The sequence below is a fragment of the Geotrypetes seraphini genome, chromosome 6 (assembly GCF_902459505.1).
Source record: "Geotrypetes seraphini chromosome 6, aGeoSer1.1, whole genome shotgun sequence".
NCBI classification, from domain to species: domain Eukaryota; kingdom Metazoa; phylum Chordata; class Amphibia; order Gymnophiona; family Dermophiidae; genus Geotrypetes; species Geotrypetes seraphini.
Window position 1 is genome coordinate 148,003,016 of NC_047089.1, and position 26,876 is coordinate 148,029,891.

The 26,876-nt window shown below is 42.7% G+C and overlaps 1 protein-coding gene across 1 annotated transcript in view; it reads left to right on the plus strand.

The window, feature by feature from the left end:
* Positions 1 to 15,912, plus strand: part of LOC117362918 (sodium/hydrogen exchanger 4-like) — a 104,958-nt gene extending 89,046 nt beyond the window's left edge. The window contains exons 11-12 of the mRNA XM_033950010.1: positions 3,009 to 3,096; positions 15,524 to 15,912. Coding sequence (XP_033805901.1) covers positions 3,009 to 3,096; positions 15,524 to 15,912 — 477 coding nt within the window. The remainder of the gene's footprint in view (positions 1 to 3,008; positions 3,097 to 15,523) is intronic.
* Positions 15,913 to 26,876: the final 10,964 nt, after the last annotated feature.

Below are 26,876 nucleotides of genomic sequence, written 5' to 3' on the forward strand. Positions count from 1 at the left end.
AGTAGAGGGGTCAGTGCAATGCGTCCCATTTCAGGGGAGAAGAGGCCCGATGATAGGGCAGAATTTATGAGTATGGTGAGAGAAGAGATGGCCTGTGTGGGTATTTTCTCAAATAGATAGGATGGGAATGGATCCAAGGTGCAGTTACAGGATTTCAGTTTCAGGCAGAGTTTGAGGACCTGCGAATCGGATACTTGCTCAAAGGTAGTCCAGGATCTGTTGACTGGGACGGGGGTGGGGACCTTTGTAGTAGAATCGGGGGAGGCGGGCACCAGAGGATTGTAGGAGACTACGGGAGGGAAGGAGCTTCTCAAGGCGGTGACCTTTTCATTGAAAAAGTTTGCTAGTAGGTCCACTGATGGGGAGGAGGGAGGTATAGAAGGGTTGGTGTTGGGAGTTAAGGAGCGCCAGATATTGAACAGCATACTGTTCTGGTTTTTTGAACTGGAGATCTTGTCACCATAGAAATTTTTCCTAGCTCTTTTGAGTGTATTGTTGTAGAGTTTAATGTTGACTCTCCAGATTTGTTTATCTGCGGGGATTTAGATTTTTTCCAGATGCGTTCCAGGGATCGACATTTTTGTTTTAGCATCCTGTGTTGTGGGAGGTACCAGGGGGCCTTACGGGAGTAGGAGATGGTTTTGGTGGACAGCCGGGGCGAGAGATTGGTAGATGGATTCTGAGAGAGTGGTCCAATTGTGCCAGTTGGTTGCAGAATCTGATGGCTTAGGATTGGATGAGAGAGTGTCAAGAAATTTGGACCAGAACTGATCACTTGAAATTTTCTTGCGGAAAGTAATGGACTTAGAGGGCTGAGGAGAGGTTCCAAGGTGAGACATGAAGATGGGGAGACAGAAGGTTCCTAGGTAGTGGTCGGACCAGGGAACGTGGTCCCAACGGATGTCATCGGTTGAAGTTTTGTAATCCGTGAGATCGAGGAAGCTGATGAGGTCTAGTGTGTGGCCTTTTTCATTTATATTAGGTTGTTGAAGAAATTTGTGCAACAATAAATTGAATTCAGTTCTGACCATGCACTCACTCTTGCTCCTGTAGTCAGCTTTCTGGATGAACTACTTTATGCAGTGTTCTTCAATGCAAGGCACAAGGCCCAATGACGACCTCCAGAATGGCATCAGTTTCATCATTCTGATTTTTCCCCACTCCTCTCTGATGCTTTACACAAGCTAATGACAGAAAAGAGGGAAGTAGATGTGGATAAAAGCCATATCTTTGATGAACAAGGCATTTCTCAAATGAAGGAGACATTTTTGACAACACCCATCTCCTTGAGGATATCCTCAATGAAGTCTGAAGGCTGGATGAAAGGGATGAATGTCATTGACACACACTGGTCAACAGTGTCACAGCCTCATAATAATAAGATATTTGGTAAATTTCCTTCAGCTCATTTGAATCCAAAATGGCCCTGTATTAAAAGTTAGTGAAGTCTACTGACTTTAAAAAAGAAAAACATCTTAATGGACTAAAATTTCATACACTTAGGAGGCTGTGGTTGTGAAGTCTTATTGTATATTTTAATCCTGGTATATACAGTATAGCCCAAATTCTATAAACCGCACTGCTAGTTAGGTGTCATTAGATGCCCTAATGGCACTGGTTATAATTGGTTTAATTGCCTTTAATCGACATGATAATTGATCATGCCATTTAAAAGCAATTAAAATGTCATAAAAAAACAAACGATATTAGCCAATTTGTTCTGTCCTGTGAAAATTCACTACATATATATAGAAAGAAATAACTGGCACCTGGCTTGTTGCAATCTGAATGTAGCCACCAAGAAGTTCTCCAAGATTAAAAAAGACAGCGCCTCTACAAATGACGCTGGAACTGCAGCTACGGAGGTGTCTGGCTATGCCTTAGGAATAAAATAGGCAAGGTTAATGCTGGAAGTACCCATAGTCGCGATTCTTGTCACAGGTAGTCACCAGAAATGTAGGCCTTGAAAACCCTGGCCTACGTTTCTGTCGCCTATCTGTAGCACAGATGTGATTCTGTAAACAGCACCATCACCTGATTGACACGCGATCGGTGTCACTTTTGTAGGTGGCTACCAATCATGGTGCTGTTTATAGAATCCAGTGTGTTGACACTTTCAAGTGTATGTTGCCAAGTTGCCTCAGTTGATATTGAAGACATTTTGGGTCTGATTCTATAAATCAGTAGGCGCCTGTGAAAACGACACCTATCATGTCATTCAAAGTTAGGCACTGTTTATGGAACTGTGCCAAGTGACACCTAACTCGAGTTAGGTGCCGGTAGGCGTCAGAGACTTAGGCGCTGGTATATTAGGTCTGGGTTTTCTTGACCTAAAATATCGGCACCTAAGATAGATGCCTACTAGTACCTCATTCAATCTATGCCCGAACTCCACCCCTAAGCACATCTACTTTTTGGATAGATGTGGATAGGCACGGATAGGTGCCTTGGGGTAGATGCTTACATGGAGCCTACCAAGTTAGGCGCTACCCCAAAATTTAATTTTTAAAATTTTTTTTCAATGATGCTGTTCACTTAACAGTACCAATGGAACCAATTAAAAAATTACCCCCCCCCCCTTTTTTATGAAGTTGCATTATGCTTTTTTATTGCTGGCTGCGGTGGTATTAGCTCCGATGCTCATAGGAATTCCATGAGCATCGGAGCTAATACCACTGCGGCCAATGATAAAAAAGCCTAACACAGCTTCATAAAATGGGGGTGGAGAGGGTAAGTTAGCTTCGCACACTGCTCTAGGTGTGATTGGCTTCGCACACTGATCTAGGTGCTTAACAGTAGGTGCTTTTTATAGAATAAGAACCTTTATGCTGATTTCTTTAAAAAATATTGCTATTTTATATAATTACACAAACAAATCTTGACTAAACCTTTTTTGCTCCAAAGAAGAGAGTATATTAAAGTTGTGTAAATAAATAAAAAGGATCTATATCTGTAGAACCTTACATTTCAGTACTGTGATTTTCTATTTAATCTTTCTTCTTGAATAGGTTGGCACAAAGAATGTGCGTTATCTATCATTTCCTTATACTAGTAAGCATGCAGATGGGATAGAAATGATGACTGCACCTTTACCAGGTAATAGCAAAGCTGTTCTTTCTTACATTTTTCATATTCATGAACATGGTTGTTTAGAACAGTGGTATTCAACCCAGTCCTCAGGGACTAGTCGGGTTTTCAGGATATCCACAATGGATATGGATGACAGAGACTTTGAAAACCCGTCTTGCCAGGTGGTCCCTGAGGACTAGATTGAATACCACTGCTTTAGAAGATATCTTTTACTATTCTACTCTAAGAAATCAAAAGTAGAATAGGGGCATCCTATCGTATCCTTTTCTTATTATTATTGTTCTGGGTGTATCCCTCTTTCTTATTTAATTCTTATTTCTCCCTATTTTTTTCCTTTAATTTTATTGTATACCAATCAGTATGAATGGTATATCAAAACTTAAATAAACTTGAAACCATTATATACTCTGGAGCGGCCGATAGATATTTATCCAATTCCGTGAATAAACCACTGCTGAAGTGTCCGCCATTTACCACTGCTGAAGTGAAATTCTTGTGTCCTTCTTTAAGTCACTTTGGCCATAAAGAGAATATTCAATAGAGACACCTAGGTTCTCTTCTAGAATATTAGCACAACTGGATCTATACATGAGCCTAAAAGTTATTTGTGAGTACTTACCCTAATCATAGAGGAGGTGTAAATGCTCTCACCTAAAAGTCATCTATGTGCATGTAGCTTACAGTATTTTGTAAGTTACGTGCTTAAGTTTGATCACCATCCATGCTCCGCCCATGTGTACACTCTCCTGAGAAATATACACTACGTAAGTTAAGTGGTTTTTTGCAGAATAGCACTTAGGCAGACTTTTGGCACTTAGGTGGAAATTCTATAAACAGTGCCTTAACTTTGGCATCTAAGTTAAGAGGGAACCACCATTTAAAATGCTACTTAAATAAAATTTCAAGGCGCCTACTGGCGCCTAAACAAAGGTGCCTCCAGAGGTGCCTACCAGTGTCTAATACCACCGTTGGCATGGATAACGTGGGAAATGGCGTTAGGCATCGGTTGACACCTCCGGAGGCGCAATTCATGTCAAAGGTGGGCACCGAAAATAATGGCCTTGAAAACCCTAGCCTACATTTATAACACTTACCTTTGCCAGAGGGGCAGTTCTCTAAATGGTGCCATTGCATGATTGACACGCGATTAGCAGCCGCTTTTAAGGTGGCCATTAACAATGACACCGTTTAGAGAATCTGGGCCTTAATCAGTGAAAATAAATATAAAGTGCTCGATATTCAGTGCTATTTAGCCGACTGAGAATGACCTCCAGCCAACTAAAGAGCCAGCTATCTGGAAGTATTCAGAAAGAAATAAGTGGCTATCTCACACTGAATATCTGGCTTAGTGGACTGGCCAGTGACCGGCTATGTTTATTTATTTATTGGGATTTGTTAAATGCCTTTATGAAGAGATTAACCCAAGGTGGTGTACAGCAGGTACAATTCCACATACAGTAATACTTACAATTTTATTAAAGTTACGTGACATAGCCAGTCACCTTCAATATTCAGCAACTCACCAGCTAGATAGAGCCATCTAAAAGGGTGGTATATCTTTGGCCATTAAGACTAAGGGCTCCTTTTACAAAGGTGCGCTAGCGATTTTAGCGCACACTTAGCGCGCGCTAAAATGCCACACGCGCTAGCCACTGCCGCCTCCTTTTAAGCAGGTGGTAATTTTTCGGCTAGCGTGCGCTAATCTTGTGCGTGCAGTAAAAACGCTAGCGCACCTTTGTAAAAGGAGCCCTAAGCCAGCTAGCAGCTGAATATTGGCCTAGCTGGCTATGTCTCGGCTAGCCAAAAATAAACCAAAAATTAATTGCTGATCACTGGATATAACCAAGGCAGGATTAATTTGTTGAGTGCCCCTAGGCACACAAGTACACTGGGCCCCCTGCCCCGCCCCACTCCACCATGCGCCCAGGCAGAAACAGGAAGCTGCGTCAGAGGGAAGCTTTGGGCAAGTAGCACTGCTTGCACAATTACAGTTCCCATTGCCTTTCTTACTCGCGTTGCTTGCTTGTCTTACTTTCCGTCGATGGTGGAGGGCTGCGTTGCCGATTGGGGTGGGGCCCGCATTGCCGATCGATGCTGGAGGGGCCCATCGTCGTTTGGAAAAAAACAATGTTGATGGTCTCCTTCATCGGGCCCCCCTGACCATTTCGGGCCCTAGGCACGTGCCTACTTGGCCTATTGGTTACTCTTGCCCTGGATACAACACTGGCATTGAATTTCTGGTATCACTGTGGACCACAGGATATCACCTGTGATCTTCCACAGTCCGAATATATACCGGACAGAGTTTAATTATTTTATTTTATTTAGAATTTATAACCTACTTTTACTTATCTGAATGCTGGGTACTATTCTCTAAACAATGTGCCTCTATTGCTTAGTGTTCAACTGTCATGGGGGGGGGGTCCATTACACACCGGTAGAGCATGATACTGACATTGACCTGTCGTAAGTAGGCACATCTAACTTTTAATGCACCAGTGTAGCTTTGTGCTAGTATCCAAGTTTCTAAGTTTTATTTTACTATCCTGCACTATGGTTTGTACCTTCTAGGCAGCTTACAATCTATTTGATACGGAAAAAGGATATGGGATAGGTGTATATTAGACAATAATGTGAGAGTGAGGGAAGAAAGTGGAACTACAATCACTGATAGGATAGAGAGGGGAGGAGATCACACAGGGGGTACCTCATGTTATTTTTCAGGACTCACCCAAGTGAGATGAAGAAGGTGTGCAGAAATGATGCTAAGGGTAAGCGTCTTTAAAAGGAAAGTTTTCAGATCAGTTTTGAATTTTTTTATCGAGGTCTGAAGATGAAGAGATGGGGGGAAGGGATTTTCAGAGCTGGGGATCCAAGTACAGGAAAAGTAGTGGACTGTATGTGTTTCTCAATATGTGGGAATTTTCAGCTGGTTTCAGTTTGCGGACTTATGGGATAAGGAGATGCATTAGATAGGGAGGGTCACCCGAATAAAGGCTTAGGCATGCCCTGAAGCCATTATAGAATTGGTGCTAAACATACCACATTGTGGTACCTACAATATGGCACCAATTTACAGGACTGGGTGGGCCTGGGTCTGGCTGGGTGGGCCTGGGTGTGGCTATGGGTCTGGATTTTCCTTCTGGAAAATTTGGTAACCCTAGTCATAAGTGATATGTCATGTAGATGGTTACCTGTAAATCACAGAATCACATATAAAATAGCATTACTTACACATAAAATATTAGTAAACAAAGCTCCTGCATTCTTAGAAAGATTTCTAATACCATCTATCCCCACAAAATCCTTAAGATCTGAAGAAAAATCTTTGCTAGTAGTCCCCTTGTTAAAATTCATTTATTCAAGGAGGGATGTGATTTTCTCTGTTACAGCCCCTCAAATTTGGAATTCGCTCCCGATCAACATAAGAGAAGAAAAATTACTCAGCAAGTTTAAAAGTCTCCTAAAAAGCTGGCATTTTAAGGACGCTTTTAACTGATTCATTTAAATTTTATGATTGTACATTGGACTAGGAACACTGCCAAGTAAAAATTAAGTGGGTAACATTCCCCAACCTCTTGTTTCATTACCTATCTCTTTTTATTTGTCTTTGGATTGTATTTAAGCCACTTTTTTTTTTGCCTCCCTTTCTCAATATGCATTATTTTATTATAATCAGTATTAATTGTCCTGGTTTTTTTTAAAATTTTTATTTCATCCTAATTTTTAACTAAATGTAAATCGCATAGGATTTGGATTTTGCGATTAAATCAAATATTTTAAATAAAGTTGAGGTTCTGTTGTGACGAGCAAAGAGTGCAGGATGGTGTGTAAGGGATCAACAGATAATCTAAGAATGTGGAACATGAGACTGTTGAATTTTGAAGACCAAGAGCAGAATCTTATAAGTAAGCAGATGAGTAACAGGGAGCCAATGTGCTGACTTAATTAGAGGAGTGACACAGTCAAAATTCGAGCAAATTCCATGACAGATTTCTTTGTATCTGGTTCAGGCTTTGACAGCAACTAATAAAAGTTCCTGGACCGGTTAAAATCAGATGAGCCTCCATGGTTCTGTGATTTAGGGGCCTAATTGGCAACATGGGCTCCCAGTGTTTTTTTTTAGCACTAACTCATGCTAGTTTAGCACAGGTCCCATTTTATGCAATGAGACCTTGTTGCTAATAATTGAGATTAACAGTAACTACATCTTAACAATAGCCCACAGTAATAATTTCCCCCCTCCATTAGTGATTTTTTTTTTTTTTTTTAGATGTTTCCATCTGTTCCTGTATGTGACCATAAAGCACTCAGTACAGAACACTCAATGCTGATTAATTCAACTATAAAAACATTCCTTTACTATGCTGTCTATTTAGCTAGAGGCAAATTGCATTGCAACACTTTTCTAGTACAGTCAAAGCAATATAACAAAGGGCTGCCTGTACAGATATAGGAAGCACTTTTGTTTTGTATCTTTTAGTTTCATCATGCTAAAACTGCTATGCTGTCACATGTGGACTATGTGTAACAATAATATTCCAATTTGAATAAATTGATAAGTGGAATATCCCAGGGCATAGGATTTGAAATGGGGGGAGCCACAGGTTTTACAATACCCCCTAGAAATCCAGAGGGGACAGGATTCTTCCAACTTCCCTTCAACATGCCACTGCTGCAGCTCTATCAGCAGCAGTGGCATCAACAAAGAAAAGCAGATCACAGGTCCACTCTGTTGTTGCTCGTGGTTGCAACAGGGATGGGGTTGGTGGCTGTCAGCAAGAACAATGTGGACTTGTGTTCTGCATTTCTTTGTTGTTCCCACCACTGCTACTGTTGGTCTGAAACAACAGCAGGAGCAGATGAGAGGGAAGAAAGGGGACAAAGGCTAGATGGGGGGAAGGGGCACATACTAGACAACATGGGGGATAAAGAAGGCACACTCTGGATGGAACTGGGGAAAGAAAGTTGCAAGATGGTGAATAGAGAATAGAGAAAGAGGACTCTGAGTGGAAATGGGGAGAAAGAGAGACCAGACATTGGATAGATGGGACCACAGAAAGAGGGCAGACGTTGAATGAAAATGGAAAGAGAGAGGGGCCAGACTCTGGATGGAAATGCGGAGAGAGAGGAGCCAGATACTAAATGAAAGGGAGCAGAGAAAGAGGGCAGATGCTGGATGGAAAAGGGAGAGATAGAGGGGCAGATGTTGGATGGAGAGGAGCAGAGAAAAAGGAAAGATGGATGGAAGTAGGGAGAGAGAGGGAACAGTGAAAGGGAAGATGCTGTATGGAGAAGGGAGCAGAAAAAGAGGGTATATACTGGAAGGAAGTAGAATAGAGAGGGGCAAATGCTTGATTGGGGGAAGAAAGAGAATGAAGTTAGTGAAAGACTGGAAAATAAGAGAAAGTGAAAGAACGGTAAGGCACTAAATATGTTATTAGGGGTGTAGAGGTAGAGATGGGTATTGGAGACCATGGGGGAAAGGAGTTTGGGAAGAAAGAGAAATGCTAGAGACTACAGAGAAAAGTTCAAAGATAGGGAAGGATGCTGGATACCATGGAAAAGGGCAACTTAATCTTGGTAGGTAAGGTAGGTAGGGATGGTAGGTAAGGGAAAAGGAGATACTGGAGCAGGGAGTAGAGTATGGGTTGGGTGGGGGCATATCTTGGCTCCCCCAAACAAAAAGGCATTCCACTACACCTGCCCCAGGGTTAGCTGTTTGTTTAATCATTTCTGTTAATATGTTCTGTCATTTATTTTGTATAGAACTAGATAGAAAACGGTAGAATATGAACGTAAAAGATACTTGCTTTGCATATAAGTACTAATTTGTATCATAAAGGTGCTAGAATTCAAAACGGAGTGGGATACACATAAACAAGGCATTGACAACCTCTAGTAATAATGTCATGGTACTACTTTTCAACATCAAGCTGCAGTACAAGGTGAAAAATGGATCCTACATGAATGAGCCCACTCACTGATTTATACCTAGATTTTCAATTTTCTAAGTGTATTTGTTATTTATATACTGCCTATGAATGGAGATTGTCTAAGCGGTTTTTCCATTCAGGTACTCAAGCATTTTTCCCTATCTATCTCGGTGGGTTCACAATCTACCTAACATCCCTGGGGCAATGGAGTGTTAAGTGACTTGGCCAAGGTCATCAGCATTTACCTGGATAGTGTCACTGAAAATCCAGTCAGCAACTATGGCATTATCTAGATAATGCTCAAGCGGTCTGTGGCAGATTCTTGCTGGAACCAGGAATTACCTAGTTAGTGGCAATATTCAGCCTGCCAACCAGGTAACTATCTATCGTAGAAAAATTTAGTACAGCAAAAAGGTTGTCCTAACTTTATCTGGGTTTCAGTCTTAATATCGCCAGTACCTGGATAAATGCTAGCAGCTGCATTATACATAGATATTCAGCACTGGTATCTAGGTATGGCCCAGCATTTAAAAGAACACTGACTACCGTGGGTGGAATACTGATCCATTTGACTTTACATATCTTGCAGAACAATGAAGGGAAAATTCTATAAATGGCATTGATAAAAATCAGCGCTGACCGATATACTATAATGGGACTTTTGAGATTAACACCCTTTAGAGAACAGTGTGTAGTGCAGAGATCCATGCTCAAATTTGGGAACGAGGAGTTACAGCAACTGAGACCAGGTGCAAATCTTGGCGTGCATATTGGGCGAGGTTCCAAGTTTCCAAGTTTATTTATCATTTGATATATTTATTTAATTATTTATATACCACTTATATCCTAAGTGGTTTACATTCAGGTACTTTATCATATTTCCCTCTCTGTCCCGGCGGGCTCAAACTCTATCTAATGTACCTGGGGCAATGAGGAGATTAAGTAACTAGCCAAAGGTCACAAGGAGCAGTGAGGGATTTGAACCTACAACCTCAGGGAGCTAAGGCTTTAGTTCTAACCATTGCACCACACACTCCTACAAATACCACACATATAACCGCAATTGAGGAACATATATGCGGTTTTCATATAAAACTAAAAATTAAAATAATATAAAAGAGATAGAACTACAATATTAATAATAAGGAAAATGAAATAAAAGATTAAAAGCTGAATATGTGCTCCTAATTTCAGATTGATCTCTGCTAGGCTCCATATATCATTTTATAGATTGTTAACCAAATGCATTTATCCAAGAGCCCTTATGCCTACAGGTGGCACCTATATGATGGTCCAGTAGGCTTTCAGTGGGTTTTGGTGGCCTCACACATTCCACCACAATTGTGCTAATTAGAATGGGATATGGGCCTGGGTTCCTTTCTCTGCAGTCTACCTGCCTTCTACTCTTCTATGACTGGCCATAAAAGATGTACAAGAAGAGACTAGAAGACCTGAATATGTATACTCTAAGATCTGCACAGAAACACTTAGGCCCGGATTCTGTATAGAATGCTGGTCTCAGAAGCCTATATAGAATCGCACCTAAAGTGAACCCGATTCTCTAACCGACGACCATGTTACAGACGCCAATTGGGTTGGAAGTAGATGTGGCTGCTGAGTTTATCACGGCAAGGGATCTCCCTACCACAATAAGTTTAGAAGCGGCTGAGGCTGCTCAACCCCCCCCCCTCAAACAAAACCGGCAGGAGGGATACCCAATCTCTCCTGCTGGAACCACTCCCACCCCCATAGATCACACCACCATGCCCCAGACCCCCAACCCCACCTGAACCCACCATATACCCCTCCCCCAGACCCCCTCTAACCTTGTAGGAAGGCCGGTTGGACAGGGTCTTCCCAGATGGAGGCGGGCCTGCCAGACGGATGGAGGGAAGACCCTCCTGCCACTTTCATTTGGGTTGGTGGGGGGGGGGGGTGTTCTGGGCAGGAGGGATTGGGCATCCCTCCTGCTACTTTCGTTTGGGGGGGGGGGGGGTGTTCCGGGCAGGAGTGATTGGGCATCCTTCCTGCCGTGTTCATTCAGGGGGACGGGACGAGTGGCCACCACCGCTAAACTTATTGTGGCAGGGAGATCCTTTACCACGATAAGCTGAGCTGCCACGTCTATTTACAATGTAGCCAGCATTTTGCTGGCCTACATTGTACGCGTCTCCCGCTGACCTAGGGAGATGCGTACAGCTGCCTAGGTCTGCCTAAGGCTCCTTCAGAGCCAAACCACTCCCACGCCTAGCCTTAGGTGAGCTTAGGTGGGCTTGCATGCCTCCCTAGGCTCCAGGTGGTGCTTCCAATGTAGGTGGCCTGCCTCGGGAGCTCTTTTTCTAAAAACGTGCGTCCCGAATGGGCTGGTTAGACAGCGGCAGTGGCGTACCTAGGGTATGTGGCACCCGGGGCCCATCATTTTTTGACACCCCCCCCCATGTAAAAAATTTTTTTTTTTTTTCTTGCAATAACCATGAAATGGAATAAATGGTCAGAATAGAAACAGGCAGTGAAAATTTTCTTTTATTGAACCTCATATATGTAACCATTATTCCAAACATAACATAACATAAATTATGTCTAAATTGTCATGACATTAGAAGTACATATGGAGTAGTTGCAGGTGATGCTTGGGACAGTTCTGATTGTGTTAGTTCGGTTTTATGTGTTTTTTGAATAGAAGGGTTTTTATTTCTTTTTGAAGGTTTTGCAGTCTGTGGTTGATATCAATTGGTTGTAGAGTTGGGGGTCGAGTGTTGCAGCTCGAATGGCTAGGAGGTTGTCGAACAGTTTTTTTCTTTTGACGTTTTTGGTTGGAGGGTGTGTGAATGGTGCACAAGTTCTCCTATGTCTGGTTGAGGTGGATTGAATTATTTAGCTGAAGAAATTAGTTACCCCCTCATCCCACACACATTAATTCTCTTCCATTTTTGTTCCCATTATAAAAAACACTGATAAGTTCCCAGAAAAAAAATACATTAAAATAAGAAGTGAAAACAAAGGCCCCTACAGATGAGAACATAACATAAGAATAGCCTAACTGGGTCAGACCAATGGTCCATTATGCCCAGTAGCCCATTCTCATGGTAGCCAATCCAGGACACTAATACCTGGTCAAAACCCAAAGAGTAGCAACATTCCATGCTACCGATCCAGGGCAAGCAGACACTTCCCCCATGTCTTAATAACAGATTATGGACTTTTCCTCCAGGAATTTGTCCAAATCTTTCTTAAAAACCAGCTACACTATCTGCTTTTACCATAACTTCTGGCCACTTCATTTTTAAGTTTAGATCTTTCCTTTCAAACAGAGACCTTGCTAGATGTCAAATACAGCCCAAGGTAACTTCACATGGACTTAGCTGTGCAGGAAATGTGAATCTCCTCATACACCCACCATATAGTGCAAAAAATGTGCAAAGGTCTGTTTTTTTCTTTCGATCACTACATAGCCTAATGCCACACAAGCAGCGCTGTTACAAACATATTCTGTAGGTCAATGCTAAGGATAACAAAGTTTCCTTCCTTGGACCAGAAGGAGATAAACCACTGGAAGAGATCCCAAAACAACACCCAAAGACCCACTCAGTGTGTGAATCAGTTGAGTGGAGTGGACTAACTGGGGGGTGGAAATGGGCCCGGAGTTTGCTCAGCAGAATTTCCCAGACCACCTCTTCCTCTCAACACATTGACACGCTGCCACCATCACCACTAGGAACACCTCACTGGGTAGGCCAGCTATGCTATAAACTTTATAAAACACATTATTATATTTTCTTATAAAGCACATATTTTAACTGACCTCTCTGACATCCTCAGCCTTTCCATTCACAAAAATAGAAGGAAGAAAAGTTCCCATTTCCTGCTGTCTCATGTCCCCGGCCTATACAATATTTTTTTTCTGCAGACCCTTCAAAAGTCTGACCAAATCCTCGTTTCACTTGCATTATAAAGTACTGAGGATGCCATCTCTCCCCAATCCCAGGTCCTAAAGTCTAAGACAGTAGCGCAAACTAATGCTGCCAGATACAGGAAAAAAAAATTTTGATTCGATTCAGCCCTATTGAATTGGTTTTTCAATTCGATTTTCCTGCCCAGTTGGGTGATTTTTTTCAAAACTCCTGGTGGGTTTTATAGCTTTTTCACCCCTTTGGCTTCTCCTAACCACACTGGCGCTGTGGTGTAAATAAAATAAAGAAACAAAAAGGACTTTTCCTCTTTCTGTTAAATCCTAGCTCACGTTTGCAGTCCAACACCAGCTCTGGCAGGATACACATTTCAAATCTGACATGTTATAATCACAAAACAGAAAATAAAATTAATTTTTCTACCTTTTGTTGTCTGGTTATATTTCAAATCTTGTTGGTCCAAGGCTCTGGTTTTCTTCTGATAACTTGCTTGCCAGGGTCTCCTTCTTTCTGCATGCTAACCATCCATCTGCCAACTCTGTCCTCCCTTTCCATTTCCCTTCCCTTCCCAGGAAGTCTGGTATCTTTCCTTTTTTTTCATCTCCCTCCACAGATCCACCTTTTCTTAAATAACCCTTTCATCCGCATCTCTCCCTCCTTCCCCACCATCCCAGAGTCCACCATCTCTCCGTTTCTTTTCCTAATTACCCTCCTATCCAGTATCTCTATCCCTCCTCCACACCATCCCTTGTGTCCAATTTCTCTCCCTTTCTGTTCCTTCCCTCCCTACCTCCCATGGTCCATCATCTCTCTCCCTCTCCTCTATTTTCAGACCCATTATTTCTTCCCCCCCCAAAGTTTGGCATATGCATGTCTCTTTGAACACCCCCTTCCCTCCGTGTACTTCTAAATCATGGTCCCCCCCCAAAGGCCTGTCCCCCCTTAAAGGTCTGCCTGTCCCACCTTGAAGGCCTGCACCCCCCTTGAAGGCCTGCCTGCCTGTCCCCCCCTTGAAGGTCTGCACCCCCCGAAGGCCTGCACCCCCCCCGAAGGCCTGTCCCCCACTTGAAGGCCTGTCCCACCCCCTTGTAGCTTCTCCCCCCCCTTGTAGGCCTGTCCCCCCTTGAAGGCCTGCCTGCCTGCCTTTCCCCCCTTGAAGGCCTGTCCCCCCTTGAAGGCCTGCACCCCCTTGAAGGCCTGCACCACCCCCCTCGAAGGCCTGCACTCCCTTGAAGGTCTGCACCCCCCCCGAAGGCCTGTCCCCCACTTGAAGGCTTGTACCACCCCCTTGAAGCTTCTCCCCCCCTTGTAGGCCTGTCCCCCCCTTGAAGGCCTGCCTGCCTGCCTTTCCCCCCCTTGAAGGCCTGCACCCCCTTGAAGGACTGCCCCCCCCCCCCCGAAGGCCTGCACTCCCTTGAAGGTCTGCACCCCCCCGAAGGCCTGTCCCCCCCTTGAAGGCCTGTCCCACCCCCTTGTAGGCCTGTCCCCCCCTTGTAGGCCTGTCCCCCCTTGAAGGCCTGCCTACCTGCCTTTCCCCCCCTTGAAGGCCTGTCTCCCCCTTGAAGGCCTGCACCCCCCTTGAAGGCCTGCACCCCCCCTTGAAGGCCTGTCCCCCCCCTTGTAGGCCTGTCCCCCCCCTTGTAGGCCTGTCCCCCCCCTTGTAGGCCTGTCCCCCCCTTGAAGGCCTGCCTGCCTTTCCCCCCTTGAAGGCCTGTTCCCCCCCTTGAAGGCCTGCACCCCCTTGAAGGTCTGCACCCCCCCAAAGGCCTACACCCCCCCCGAAGGCCTGCACCCCCCTGAAGGCCTGCCTGCCCCCCTTGAAGGCCTGCACCCCTGAAGGTCTGCACCCCCCCCCCCGAAGGCCTGTCCCCCCTTGAAGGCCTGCCTGCCTGCCTGTCACCCCCTCCCCCTTGAAAGCCTGCTTGCCTGCCCGCCCCGCCCCACCCTGAAGGCCTGATGCCCCGACCCACCCCGAAGGACCGCTCGCCCCCCTGGCCTCCCCGCACCACCTATGAACAGCCGCAGCAGGATCGCGAAGTCAGCGTCAGCGATCCCTGCGCTGCTTCCTGCGCCACGGTCCCGCCCCTCCTCTGACGTCAGAGGAGGGGCGGGATCGCGGCGCAGGAAGCAGCGCAGGGATGCTGACGCTGACTTCGCGATCCTGCTGCGGGCTGCTTCACAGGTGGTGCAGGAAGGTCAGTGGGGCGAGCGGTCCTTCGGGGGTGGCGGGGGACTGAACGGCAAGGCCGGGAACACCCCCTTAGGGCTGGTACCCGGGGCGGCCCGCCCCCCCCGCCCCCCCCTTGGTACGCCACTGGACAGCGGTAGGACACCTACCACTGTTTACAATTGGTATGACGTTTATAGATTCCTTAGGCACTATTATATAAATGAGATGTAAGTGTGTTTTTGCATGGATCTGAAGTTTGCTTATTTAAGTACCTTGCATCAATTAGAACTCTTTTGTGCACCAAAAATTTGGCACCAAGAATAGAATTCCCCCCTAACTGTGCAGTTCAATACAAATGAATGATTCTGTAGATCAATAATTCATTTTAGTTACAAAATGTCTGTTTTCTCCTTGTACAGCTGCTGTTGACAGTGACTCTGATTCAGTATTGACCTCTGCAAGATTCAATCTGCAATCCAAGCTATCATCTCACAGAGAAAAAGAGCAGAGAGAGCAGCAGCATCAATTTCAACCAAAGTGGATGAAACAGAGAGTCTCAACGACGGACTTTACAGGGCAAATGGGGAAAAAGGAAGGCAGGTTAGATCAAGCTGCTATCAGAAGATGGCAGGATTCAGTTCCAAAGCAACATTTTAATGCTGTGCGTGAGGAGCACATAGATAATTATGAGTCAGATGAGGATGAGGAGGAAGGAACCACAGCAGAAGCCTCCTTCAGATATCTTAAGGAACACAGACCGAGAACTTACAAAGGACATAACCCACTGTTAAGAAGAAAACCACTTTGATATGAATACATCAACTTGATGTATTGTACTCATGGACAGATAAAACCAGTCTCTGGCACTAGATTTAGCCTGAGAAATCACAGTATAGCGCACAGGTGTCAAAGTCGGTCCTCGAGGGCCAGAATCCAGTCGGGTTTTCAGGATTTCCCCAATGAATCTGCATGAGATCTATTTGCATGCACTGCTTTCAATGCATATTCATTGGGGAAATCCAGAAAACCCGACTGGATTCCGGCCCTCGAGGAGGGACTTTGACACCCCTGCCTTAGAGCAGGGGAGGGCAACTCCGATCCTTGAGGGCCGTAGTCCAGTCGGGTTTTCAGGATTTCCCCAATGAATATGCATGAGATCTATGTGCACGCACTGCTTTCAATGCATATTCATTGGGGAAATCCTGAAAACCCGACTGGATTGCGGCCCTCCAGGAGGGACTTTGACACCCCTGGTATAGCGGAATTAATGGTGGTGTTGGTGGAGGCGACATACTAACTGTATCAATACTGGCTGTTACAGTGCTGAAATTCATACTAAAGGGCCTGTTTAGTAAAGTGCATTAATTAGTTGTTGGGCAATTCTATACAGGGGAACCACCTTTTAGGCACTCTGATGCCACATGATGAAAGCTTGGTGACCCTTATATAAATACTAATGTAAACTAGCCCATAGTGTTTCCACCTGCACCCTGCCCAAAAGTTATCCACAAACATGAATATACCTGAAGCACACATGTTTTAATCCTGGTGCCTGCTTGTATGCATGGGGTGGTTTTCACAAGAAAACTAATAGCAACTCTCTTCCACAAAAGGGGCAGGTAGGCTGGCTCACTTATCATACAAGTGGAGAAAAAAAGACCTCGAAACCATACAGAAGTGTAACCAAACAGCACACAGCTACATCAATGTAAACTCACTGTCGTCGTAGGCCCAAAAAACTCCACTGAATATAAAAGCCAGTCAGACTTCCTCCCTAGCAGGCAGCCTGTATAGGTAGGTGCGAAGCACAAATGGAAGATTAGATTAGATTATTTCAAATGCTTAAACCATCCAGTTTGAGCATAACAAAGTACAGCAGTCTCACAGCAAATTCATAGTTATCTTCCATGTAACTTATAAACCAAATCCGGTTCACTTACTGTATCTATTGTCTCATTCATCCACTGCTGGTCCCAAGCTTAACTATCCTAATGGGAGACCCCGTTTCGCCAAAGCGTTGTCAAGGGAAGGACACTCCACAACCACATCTCTACGGGAACTCATTTTATTGTAAACCGTCTTATTGTAAACCACCTCAAACTACTATGGCTTTGGCGGTATATAAGAATAAAATTATTATTATTATTATTATTTTCCTGTCCCTGCCCCATTCCTGCAAGCTCTATCCCCATCTGCACAAGCCTCAAACACTTTAAAATCATAAGTGTTCGAGGCTTGTGCGGTTAAGGCAGAGCTTACAGGAATGGGACACGGAGAGCAACAAAACTCATGGGGATGGGACAGGGAAATTCAGTTCCAGCAGGGATGGGGACAAATTTGTCCCTGTGTCATTCTCTTCTCACAGCCTATATAATGTACCTGGGGCGATGGAGGATTAGGTGACTTGCCCAGGGTCACAAGGAACAGTGCTGGGGTTTGAACGTACAACCTTAGGGTGCTGAGGCTGTAGTTCAACCACTACATCACATTCTCCTCCTACAAAGGGATTGAGACTTGTATACTGCCTTTTATATAGTTTTACAACTACACTAAAAGCAGTTTAAATACAGTTATACAGTGATCATAGCAAAGAAAACATACAGCTGATTTTTTTTTTGTGTGTGTTTATTTATTTTTTTTTTTTTGTTCAAAGTGTTTTATTGATTTTATAAGTAGAGTAAAAATACAAAGCCAACAATGTGAGTGCTCCAACAAGGAGCACATTATAACAATATCATTAACAAGTGTGAAGTGCATCCACAAAGGAATAATGATCACAGATTATTAAATGCATAACAAAATAAAGATGTGATGACATTAGTTCAAGAAAGGGGAATTGAAGAAAAGAAAAAATCATATTCTTTTATTTTAGATTGGACATGTCCTTCTGATTTTTCTGGTACATTATTTGAGCATTTCACCTACAGCTGATTTTTGATCTGAAGTGGTGAGAGATAATTCAATGGGAATCCCTTGAGAGACAAATTGCAAGTTTGAGTAGGATGTAACATGAGAATACATGAGGATTCTTATGGTGTGCTTAGAAGTGATGGATTTTGGAAATGTTAGAGATTTTGGACTGCTTTTGATATGTGTACAGAAGAAAGAGAGGAGTCACAGATAACTAAGTTGTAATTTGAGGGAACTGGGAGATGGATGGTAGTGTTATTTGCAGGGATGCAATTTTCAGTGGGAGGGGGATGGGTTTGAGGAAGAACTCAAGAAGTTTTATCTTGGCTATTTGAAGTTTCGAGTGGAAACTGGATATCCAAGCAGAAATGTCAAAATCAGTGAATCCCTAGCTCTACAGCCCTGCTTTTTTATTTTATTTTTTGCTTGATGCAGTTTGATTTGTTGAGTAGGCAGCCTTCTCAACCAGTCAAACTGCATCAAACAAAAAGTAACCATCCTCCCCCCAAAAAACAGGTCTCTTGGGTTTGGGTAGAGAATGACATGGTGATAAAATTCATCACCGTTCCCATCCCCGCAGATAACCACGGGAAACCATCTCCATGTCATTCTTTAAGCAGAGAGGGAAGAATCAGAGTATGTATGGGCACAACCACTGACCCTCAAGCCTCGCATTGAAGAAAGCTGGTGTAGAAGGACTGAGGTTGAGATAGACACTAAAGAATGACATGGGATGATTTCTTGCTGTTATCCGCGGGGACGGGGATGGTGATGAATTTTGTCACAGTGTCATTCTCTAGGCTGGGGTTTCTCTGAACCCCCTGAAGGTCCTGACAGTACTGATCTGCATTTGATTGGCTGAGCAGCATCTACCTGTTGCCTGCTCAACCAATCAAATTCATTGCAGTGCTCTTTAGGGGGTGAAGTGAACTGCATGCCACTGGTTAGAGTTCAGGTAAATAGAGATTAACCAATGTGTCATCAGCATAAAAGTATTGTTGAAAGCCATGGAAAGAAACACAATCACCAAAGTGATGTGTAGATAAGAGAAGTCCAATTGAAAGTGCGATAATTACTGAAGAGGTCCCCCCAGACATGACCCTGAAAGTGTGATGATAACTATGCAAGAGTAGATGACATTCAAGTGATAACAGTGTGCCTAAGAGTTGGCAATGAAACTGCAGATAGGTCAACAAAGATAAGTACGTGTTGAATAGGTCAATGGAAGCGTTGGCAAGAGCCAAGTCAATGGAATAAAAATTAAACTCAAATTCACATCTCTAATTTTTATTGAGGGTCTCAAACTCCTTTAACAATAAATTTATCCATTCAGGTTTGGATAATTTCCTAAAAGAGAAGTCCCTAGGCTATTATTGAGATGCCTTGGGGAAATCCACTGCTTATTCCTAGGATAAGAAGCATAAAATCTGTTTTACTACTTGGGATCTTGCTAGGTACTTGGGACTTGGGTTGGCCACTGTTGGAAACAGGATACTGGGCTTGATGGACCTTCGATCTGTCCCCATATGGCAATTCTTATATTCTTAGTTTAAAGGCCATAGTGACTCATAGAATTTAAACAAAAAAATCCACTTCTATTCTTTAAAAAAATATCTACCTCAAACAAACATGGAATTAATAAATACAATGCCAGAGATTTTAAATCATTGTTTATTTAGATAAGTTTTATGTTCAGCAAGTCTAATTTTTAATACACACACACACAAAGCTTTGAAGCTGGACTTAGTTTCTTAATCAGCTTTCTATGCATTTGTGTAAAATTAGCACTTATATATCTGTGATGCTTTTTCCTATGTAAGTAGCAAATTGCCACTAATTATGCATAAAAATCCCTGACGCTTCTCTTTTTTACATGTTTTATTTTTCAAAATGGGTTCTTATGATGTGAATTATGCCAAATATACATTCTCATGCCTCTGTACATCTCTGTTATTTGAATCTTCAAATTTATGGTTTCATTCGTTGTGTGCTGACATCCTGTCATGCCTGTATTATTTGAATGTTCTACCATGCTGTGTATTATATTATAATTTGTATTGTACTGGCATCATATTTCTATTAAATGATTGTGCTACAGTGCTGCTAAATATCTATATTTGTGAGACTGTATAATATTATTTGCCACTTCCAAGCTCACTTCATTGATGTATTTACAGGAGGCTGTTGAAAAGTTCTCAGCCCAGCCAACAAAGTTGGGGCAGTCTCCATCAAGGACTATACACTTAGTTTAGCAATTTTCCTTTTTTTTTTTTTGTTCCATATTTTTTCCGATGAAACAAAAAAGTGGAAAATCACTGGACTAAGTGTGTAGTCCTCGATGGAAACTGCCCCAACTTTGTTAGCTGGGCTGAGAACTTTTCAATGGCCCCTCATGCTTATATTTGATCATTTTACTATTGTTATGCTCGTTACAAAATTGTAAGTTGAACTGTAACTGTTGTATACCCCCTTGAGTAAATCTCTTCATCAAGCTGGTAAAAAAAGCTCAATAAATAAATACACTTACATAGGTAGCTTGTGAAATATCAACTTGCATGTACAAATTACACATAGAAACTAGTGTGTCACAGAGTTACATAAATTTTATAAACCTACATATGCACATATCGCTTCTTCCTCTGTAATATTACCAATATCTGACCCATCCTTTCTGAGCACTACCAAAACACTTATCCATGCCCTCATCACCTTGTGCTTAGATTACTGCAACTCGCTGCTCTCAGGCCTTCAACTTAGCCATCTCGCTCCCTCCAATTCGTTCAGAATTTGGCTGCAGGACTTATATTCCAGGAGAAAAACTATACTCATGTTACTCCTCTCCTAAAGTCACTTCATTGGCTTCCCATCCGTTACAAACTACAATTCAAACTCCTCTCACTGACCTACAAATGCACTCAGCTGCCCCTGACTATCTCTCTTCACTTATCTCCCCCTATGATCCCCCTCCCCTCCCCACCGTGAGCTCCACTCAGCTGGTAAGTCTCTCCTCTCTGTGCTCTTCTTTTCAACTGCCAACTCCAGACTTCATCCCTTCTGCCTTGCTGCGCTGTATGCTTGGAACAAGCTGCCTGAATCCCTATGGCGGGCTTCATCTCTGGAACTTCAAAGCCAAGATAAAAGCCCACCTCTTTGAGAGTGCTTTTGACTCCTAACTCCTTTCACCTTGGGTTCTGCATCCCCAACCCTATATGTCTTATCTATCTGTCCAAGATAGACTGTAAGCTCTTCCGAGCAGGGACTGTCTATAAATGTCAAAAAGGAAAAGCGCTGCATACACCTTTCAGCGCTATATAAGTGATAAGTAGTAGCAATAGAGTAATGTCGCTAATTAAGAGACTGCAATTCTTTTATTTTGGAGGAGGATATAAGCAATATGGATTAAGAAGTAAACTCCCTTAATCTATATATATGAAATCGGAGGTATGTATGTGTGTATGTGTGTGTATGTGCCGCGATCACGCAAAAACGGCTTGACCGATTTGAACGAAACTTGGTATGCAGATCCCTCACTACCTGGGATGATATGTTTTGGGGGTCTCGCGGCCCACCTGCACACGTGGGCGGAGCTACAAACAGAAAATCAGATTTCACCCATTCATGTCAATGGAAAAAATGTAAAAAGCTGCCATTCTCAGTTATTCAAAACCGGCTTGACCGATTTGAACGAAACTTGGTATGCAGATCCCTCACTACCTGGGGTGATATGTTCTGGGGGTCTCGCGGCCCACCTGCACACATGGGCGGAGCTGCGATCACGCAAAAACGGCTTGACCGATTTGAACGAAACTTGGTATGCAGATCCCTCACTACCTGGGATGATATGTTCTGGGGGTCTCGCGGCCCACCTGCACTCGTGGGCGGAGCTACAAACATAAAATCAGATTTTACCCATTCATGTTAATGGAAAAAATGTAAAAAGCTGCCATTCTCACTGTAATTCAAAAACGGCTTGACCGATTTGAACGATACTTGGTATGCAGATCCCTCACTACCTGGGGTGATATGTTCTGGGGGTCTCGCGGCCCACCTGCACACGGGGGCAGAGCTACAAACAGAAAATCAGATTTCACTCATTCATGTCAATGGAAAAAATGTAAAAAGCTACCATTCTCACTGTAATTCAAAAACGGCTTGACCGATTTGAATGAAACTTGGTATGCAGATCCCTCACTACCTGGGGTGATATGTTCTGGGGGTCTCGCGGCCCACAACTCTATTTTGCTTGCTCAAGGGTGGGTTCACCCAAGAATTTATATGTTCTTGCTCCAGGAGGTGAAACTAAAAATGTTGTTTATAATCACGTTTTGCGTTAGTTGTATTGTATTCATTTTGTCAAATATTTCACATTATAATTTGAATATTGTACTTTTTATTAAGCTGTAAAAAAATAATTTCATTCACCACTATAAAGTATCTTTATTTGAATCCATTTATAGTGTTATTGCTATAATTAAATACCCGTGCAACGCCGGGGCATCAGCTAGTCTCCTATAAAGGGCTAACCCGCAGAAGCATTTTTAAAAAAAAAACTTCCATGTGCAAGGGAGTAGCTATAAATTCTGATGGCATATTGGGACATACTCATGTACTCCTTGCTGAAATGGGGCATGCACGTGTAGATTTTGGGTCAGCCCAAACACCATCCAAACTACATGCTCTTGCAATATACATGTAGGGGCTGATTCTATAAGTGGCACTTGACATGTGTCAATCACAGACAGACACTGCTTACAGAATCATGGCTAGCAAGGTCCCTAGGTGCCAGTAATTTTGGCCAAGATTTTATAGGCCTACGTTTCTGGTACCTAGGATCAATGCAGAATCGCGACCAGCAGTGCCTAGTGATGCCAAAGTCCAGCGCCACCTCCAAAAATGCCCACTTCCAGGCTTTGGTGTCACTAGATGCTGCTAGGCACCATGAACTCAGGCACTGGTGCCAGAGGACACCTAATTTTTTAAAATGAGTTTTTAATTGTTTTTATTGGAGCTACCAATTATTGTGCCACATAAATCCAATTAAAATCCGTAAGTTAGGTACCAATAGATGCAATCTGGGTACCTACAGGTGCTTAACTTTTGGCGACTTTTTAAGAATCTGGCCCATAGTGCACTTATACATATATAAAACCAGCTTTCTAAAATTGGGTTTTATACATGTATTTGATACACTTATATGTTTATTAAACTTGATATACTGCCTTATCAAACAAGCCACCAGGAGGGTTTACTATAAATATCAACTGAAATCAAAAATTGAAGATGAACATGATCATAGTTAAGAAATATGTCCTAATGTGGTGGATCCAGAATGGTGCAGTGGTGAAAGGATGCGCTGAAAGGACACACTGTAGAGGCACACTGAATAGACCAAATTGCAAGGGTGTACGAGCGGAGCTTGGTGTTTTGTTTGAGTTTAATCTGCCATACCTTATTTCCCTTTCGTTTTCTCGATAGGGAAGAGGAGAGGAAAAGTGTGGGAGCCTCTCCCGGTGGAACCATCCACTCCAGGAATGAGACAGTCTACTCTTGATTACTTTCCAAGTTCCAGTGGGACCGGTGACCTCTTCTCCTTCAGTCATGTCCGGAACTCTAGCTTCGGGCAGCAGTTTGAACAGGACATCCCTACGCCCTGAATAATGAACTGCTCCTCCGTGCCCGGGTAAAAGTTCACCAGCAGATCAGCGTTCCGCAGAGGAACCCGTAAAGGATGATAGCCCCTGCGAGCATGGGGGCGGTCTGCTAGGAGTTTGGAGTTTACTCCGGAGGAAGAAGAACAACTGATAGATGCTGCTTCCAAAACTTTGAGTCAGGAAATAGTGAGTAATCTTATGAAAGCTAAGACCCAGGCAACTCTGGTTTCAGAGAAGCCAGAGATGTTAAGACCAGCCATTGTGACTCTTGAATCACTGTGGGATGCCATTAATGGCATGCAGTCTTCTCTATTAAATGAAGTTAGACAAAATACTGTTGATTTGAAAAATATTTCTGATGCTGTGCTGGTTCAAGTGCAGGTTGGCACTCAACATCAACAAGAAATGGACTCCTTGAGGGCTAGAGTCCAGGCTGTGGAGACTTGTGAATCCTCGGTAGTGAAAGATAGAAATTATATTGCAAAGCATTTAGAGTACCTTGAAAATCAATCTAGACAACTTAACTTGAGATTTTTAAACTTTCCTAAATCTTCATTAATCCCAGATGTGGATATGTTAAAGAAATTCTTGGTGGAAGTTTTGGGGATGCCATCAGAAGCACTCCCTCCCATTAAGTGAGCTCAATACCTCCAGGGCCTGAGGAATTCTGTTGGCCCTGAGGAGCTGGGAGAGAAGAAGCTTTGGGACTCACTGCCTTTTTGGAATCCTCTCTGGAAGTGGTTACTCTTAGAACTACATTACTGGTTTCCTTTGCTTTTGAACTAGACCATAATACTGTATTGAAGTTTTTCTTTGGACATTTGGACTCCTAGTTCCTAGGGTCTAAAATAAGTGTATTACCTGATTTGGCAAGAGATACACAGATAAGGCGAAAAGCCTTCCTGGCCCTTAGGGCTAGGGTTCAGGCAATTTCTGCTAATTTTGTGTTAATATTTCTTTGTAATTGTTATTTTGTTCATGAAGGCAAACAATTTCAATTTTTTGACTTGAAGCAGCTTGAGGAATTTCTAAGGGCCAGGGAAGAAATGAATGTCATATTGTAAATTCCACACGTTCACTGTAGACTGACTGGGGAAGGGTCTCAGGGTGCCCTTGCAATGTCCTTATATTGATTAAGAGAGATACATTTCTTTTATTTTCCTAATTTTTGGATCACAATTGCCTTAATGTTGTGGGCAAAAAAAAAAGATTATTTGTTTTTCATGTATTTTGGTTGTTTTAAACTAAACCTTAAGTTTGTATACCGCATCATCTCCATAAAGAAAGAGCTCGGCACGGATTACAGGTAATTCAATAACTTATACATATGTAAAACCAGCTTTCTAAAATTGGGTTTTATACATGTATTTGATATACTTATATGTTTATTAAACTTGTTATACTGCCTTATCAAACAAGCCACCAGGAAGGTTTACAATAAATATCAACTGAAATCAAAAATTGAAGATCAACATGATCATAGTTAACAAATATGTCCAAATGTAGTGGATCCAGAATGGTGCAGTGGTGAAAGGATGCGCTGAAAGGACACACTGTAGAGGCACACTGTATAGACCAAATTGCAAGGGCGTACGAGCGGAGCTTGGTGTTTTGTTTGAGTTTAATCTGCCATACCTTATTTCCTTTTCGTTTTTTTGATATGATCATGTAAAAGTTATTATATTTCAAAAATTTCTTGTTTGTCTCCAATTTTGGGTGATGTAAATTTGGAAACTAATAAACAATAATAATAAAAAAATAATTATTTCCAAATATTTCAGTTGCTGCGGAGGCATGACAACAGTTCAGCTGCCAGTTACCAATCATCGAATGCCTTTGTAAATAGCAGGGTCTTAAGTGATGTTCTAAATATAGGCCAAACATATTTTCAGCATAAAGAGAATGGAAAAAGGTTCCACAAAGATGGGGCAATGCAAGGAAAGGCACTTTAGAGGATGGATTCTAACCTCACCTGAGGAGAAAAGAATAATGAAGAAAAGATCATGAATATTGTGTAATGGTTGAGATGGAATGTGTGATGCAATCAATGATACATTAAGGAGCAGTTGAAAAAAGAACTTTGAAAGCCATCCCCAAAATGTTAAACTGTATCCTAAAGTGAATCGGAAGCCAGTGATATTGAACAAAAAAAGTTATATGATCAGGGTGTCTAGTATGTGAAGGAAACTTGAATGGCATTTTCTTGTTTCATGACATCAAAGAGCAAAAATCAGTGATAGCCATATTTACACATGTAAATCACACATAGGGCTTCTAAAATAAGTTCTTTTACATAAAAGTGTCCGCATTTTATTAATGATAATGCAAGTTTGGGGGCGTGGGAAGTCAAAATTGGCTCTCCTAAAGCAGTGGTCTCAAACTTGTGGCTCAGGGCCCGCATGCGGCCTACCAGGTACTATTTTGAGGCCCTCATTATGTTACCATTGTTCTGGAACGTTGCCTGCCTCACTGCTGTAACCTCACACAAATGCTTTCCTATGTCTGTATGAAATTGTGAGGTGGAGTGGAGAGGACAATCGCGTACAGATGCAGGAAAGTGCTTGTGTGAGGTTTCAGCAGTGAGGTGGGCAACGTTCTAGAACTTTAAAGTAACCATTGGAGGCAGTGCAGTTTGTGCGTGTATACGTAATCTCGTGAACTCTTGCGAAATTCGGCACCTCTCCTGGCGGTGACTGCTTGATGTAAGATGGCGGTTGTGTCTGGTGCTGGAGGAGGTGAAAACTGAAGGCGTTGCAGATGCGACCACCGGACACTTAAGGCACAAGTTTTCCAGGCACAAATCGGATATTGATTCTCCCCTCTACAAAAAAGCCTAGAGGACTACAATAAAATCTTGTCTCTTGCAGTTGATACTTTAGAATCTAAATCACAATTTTGCATGAGGTTATACTCTTTATAATTTATAAATCTTTCCTTAATTGCTTCTGATAATTTCAGCTATACACAGCTGAAAGCAGTACAACATGCATAAAGTGAAAAACTATCTAAACTTCACTTTCTGCATGTTGCACTGTTTTCAGTTGTGTATAGCTGAAATTATCAGAAGCAATTAAGGAAAGATTTATAAACTATAATGAGTTTTACCTCATGCAAAGTTGGCATTTCTTTAATAAGACATTAACTTTTTTTCTGCGGCCCTCCAAGTACCTACAAATCCAAAATGTGGCCCTGCAAAGGATTTGAGTTTGAG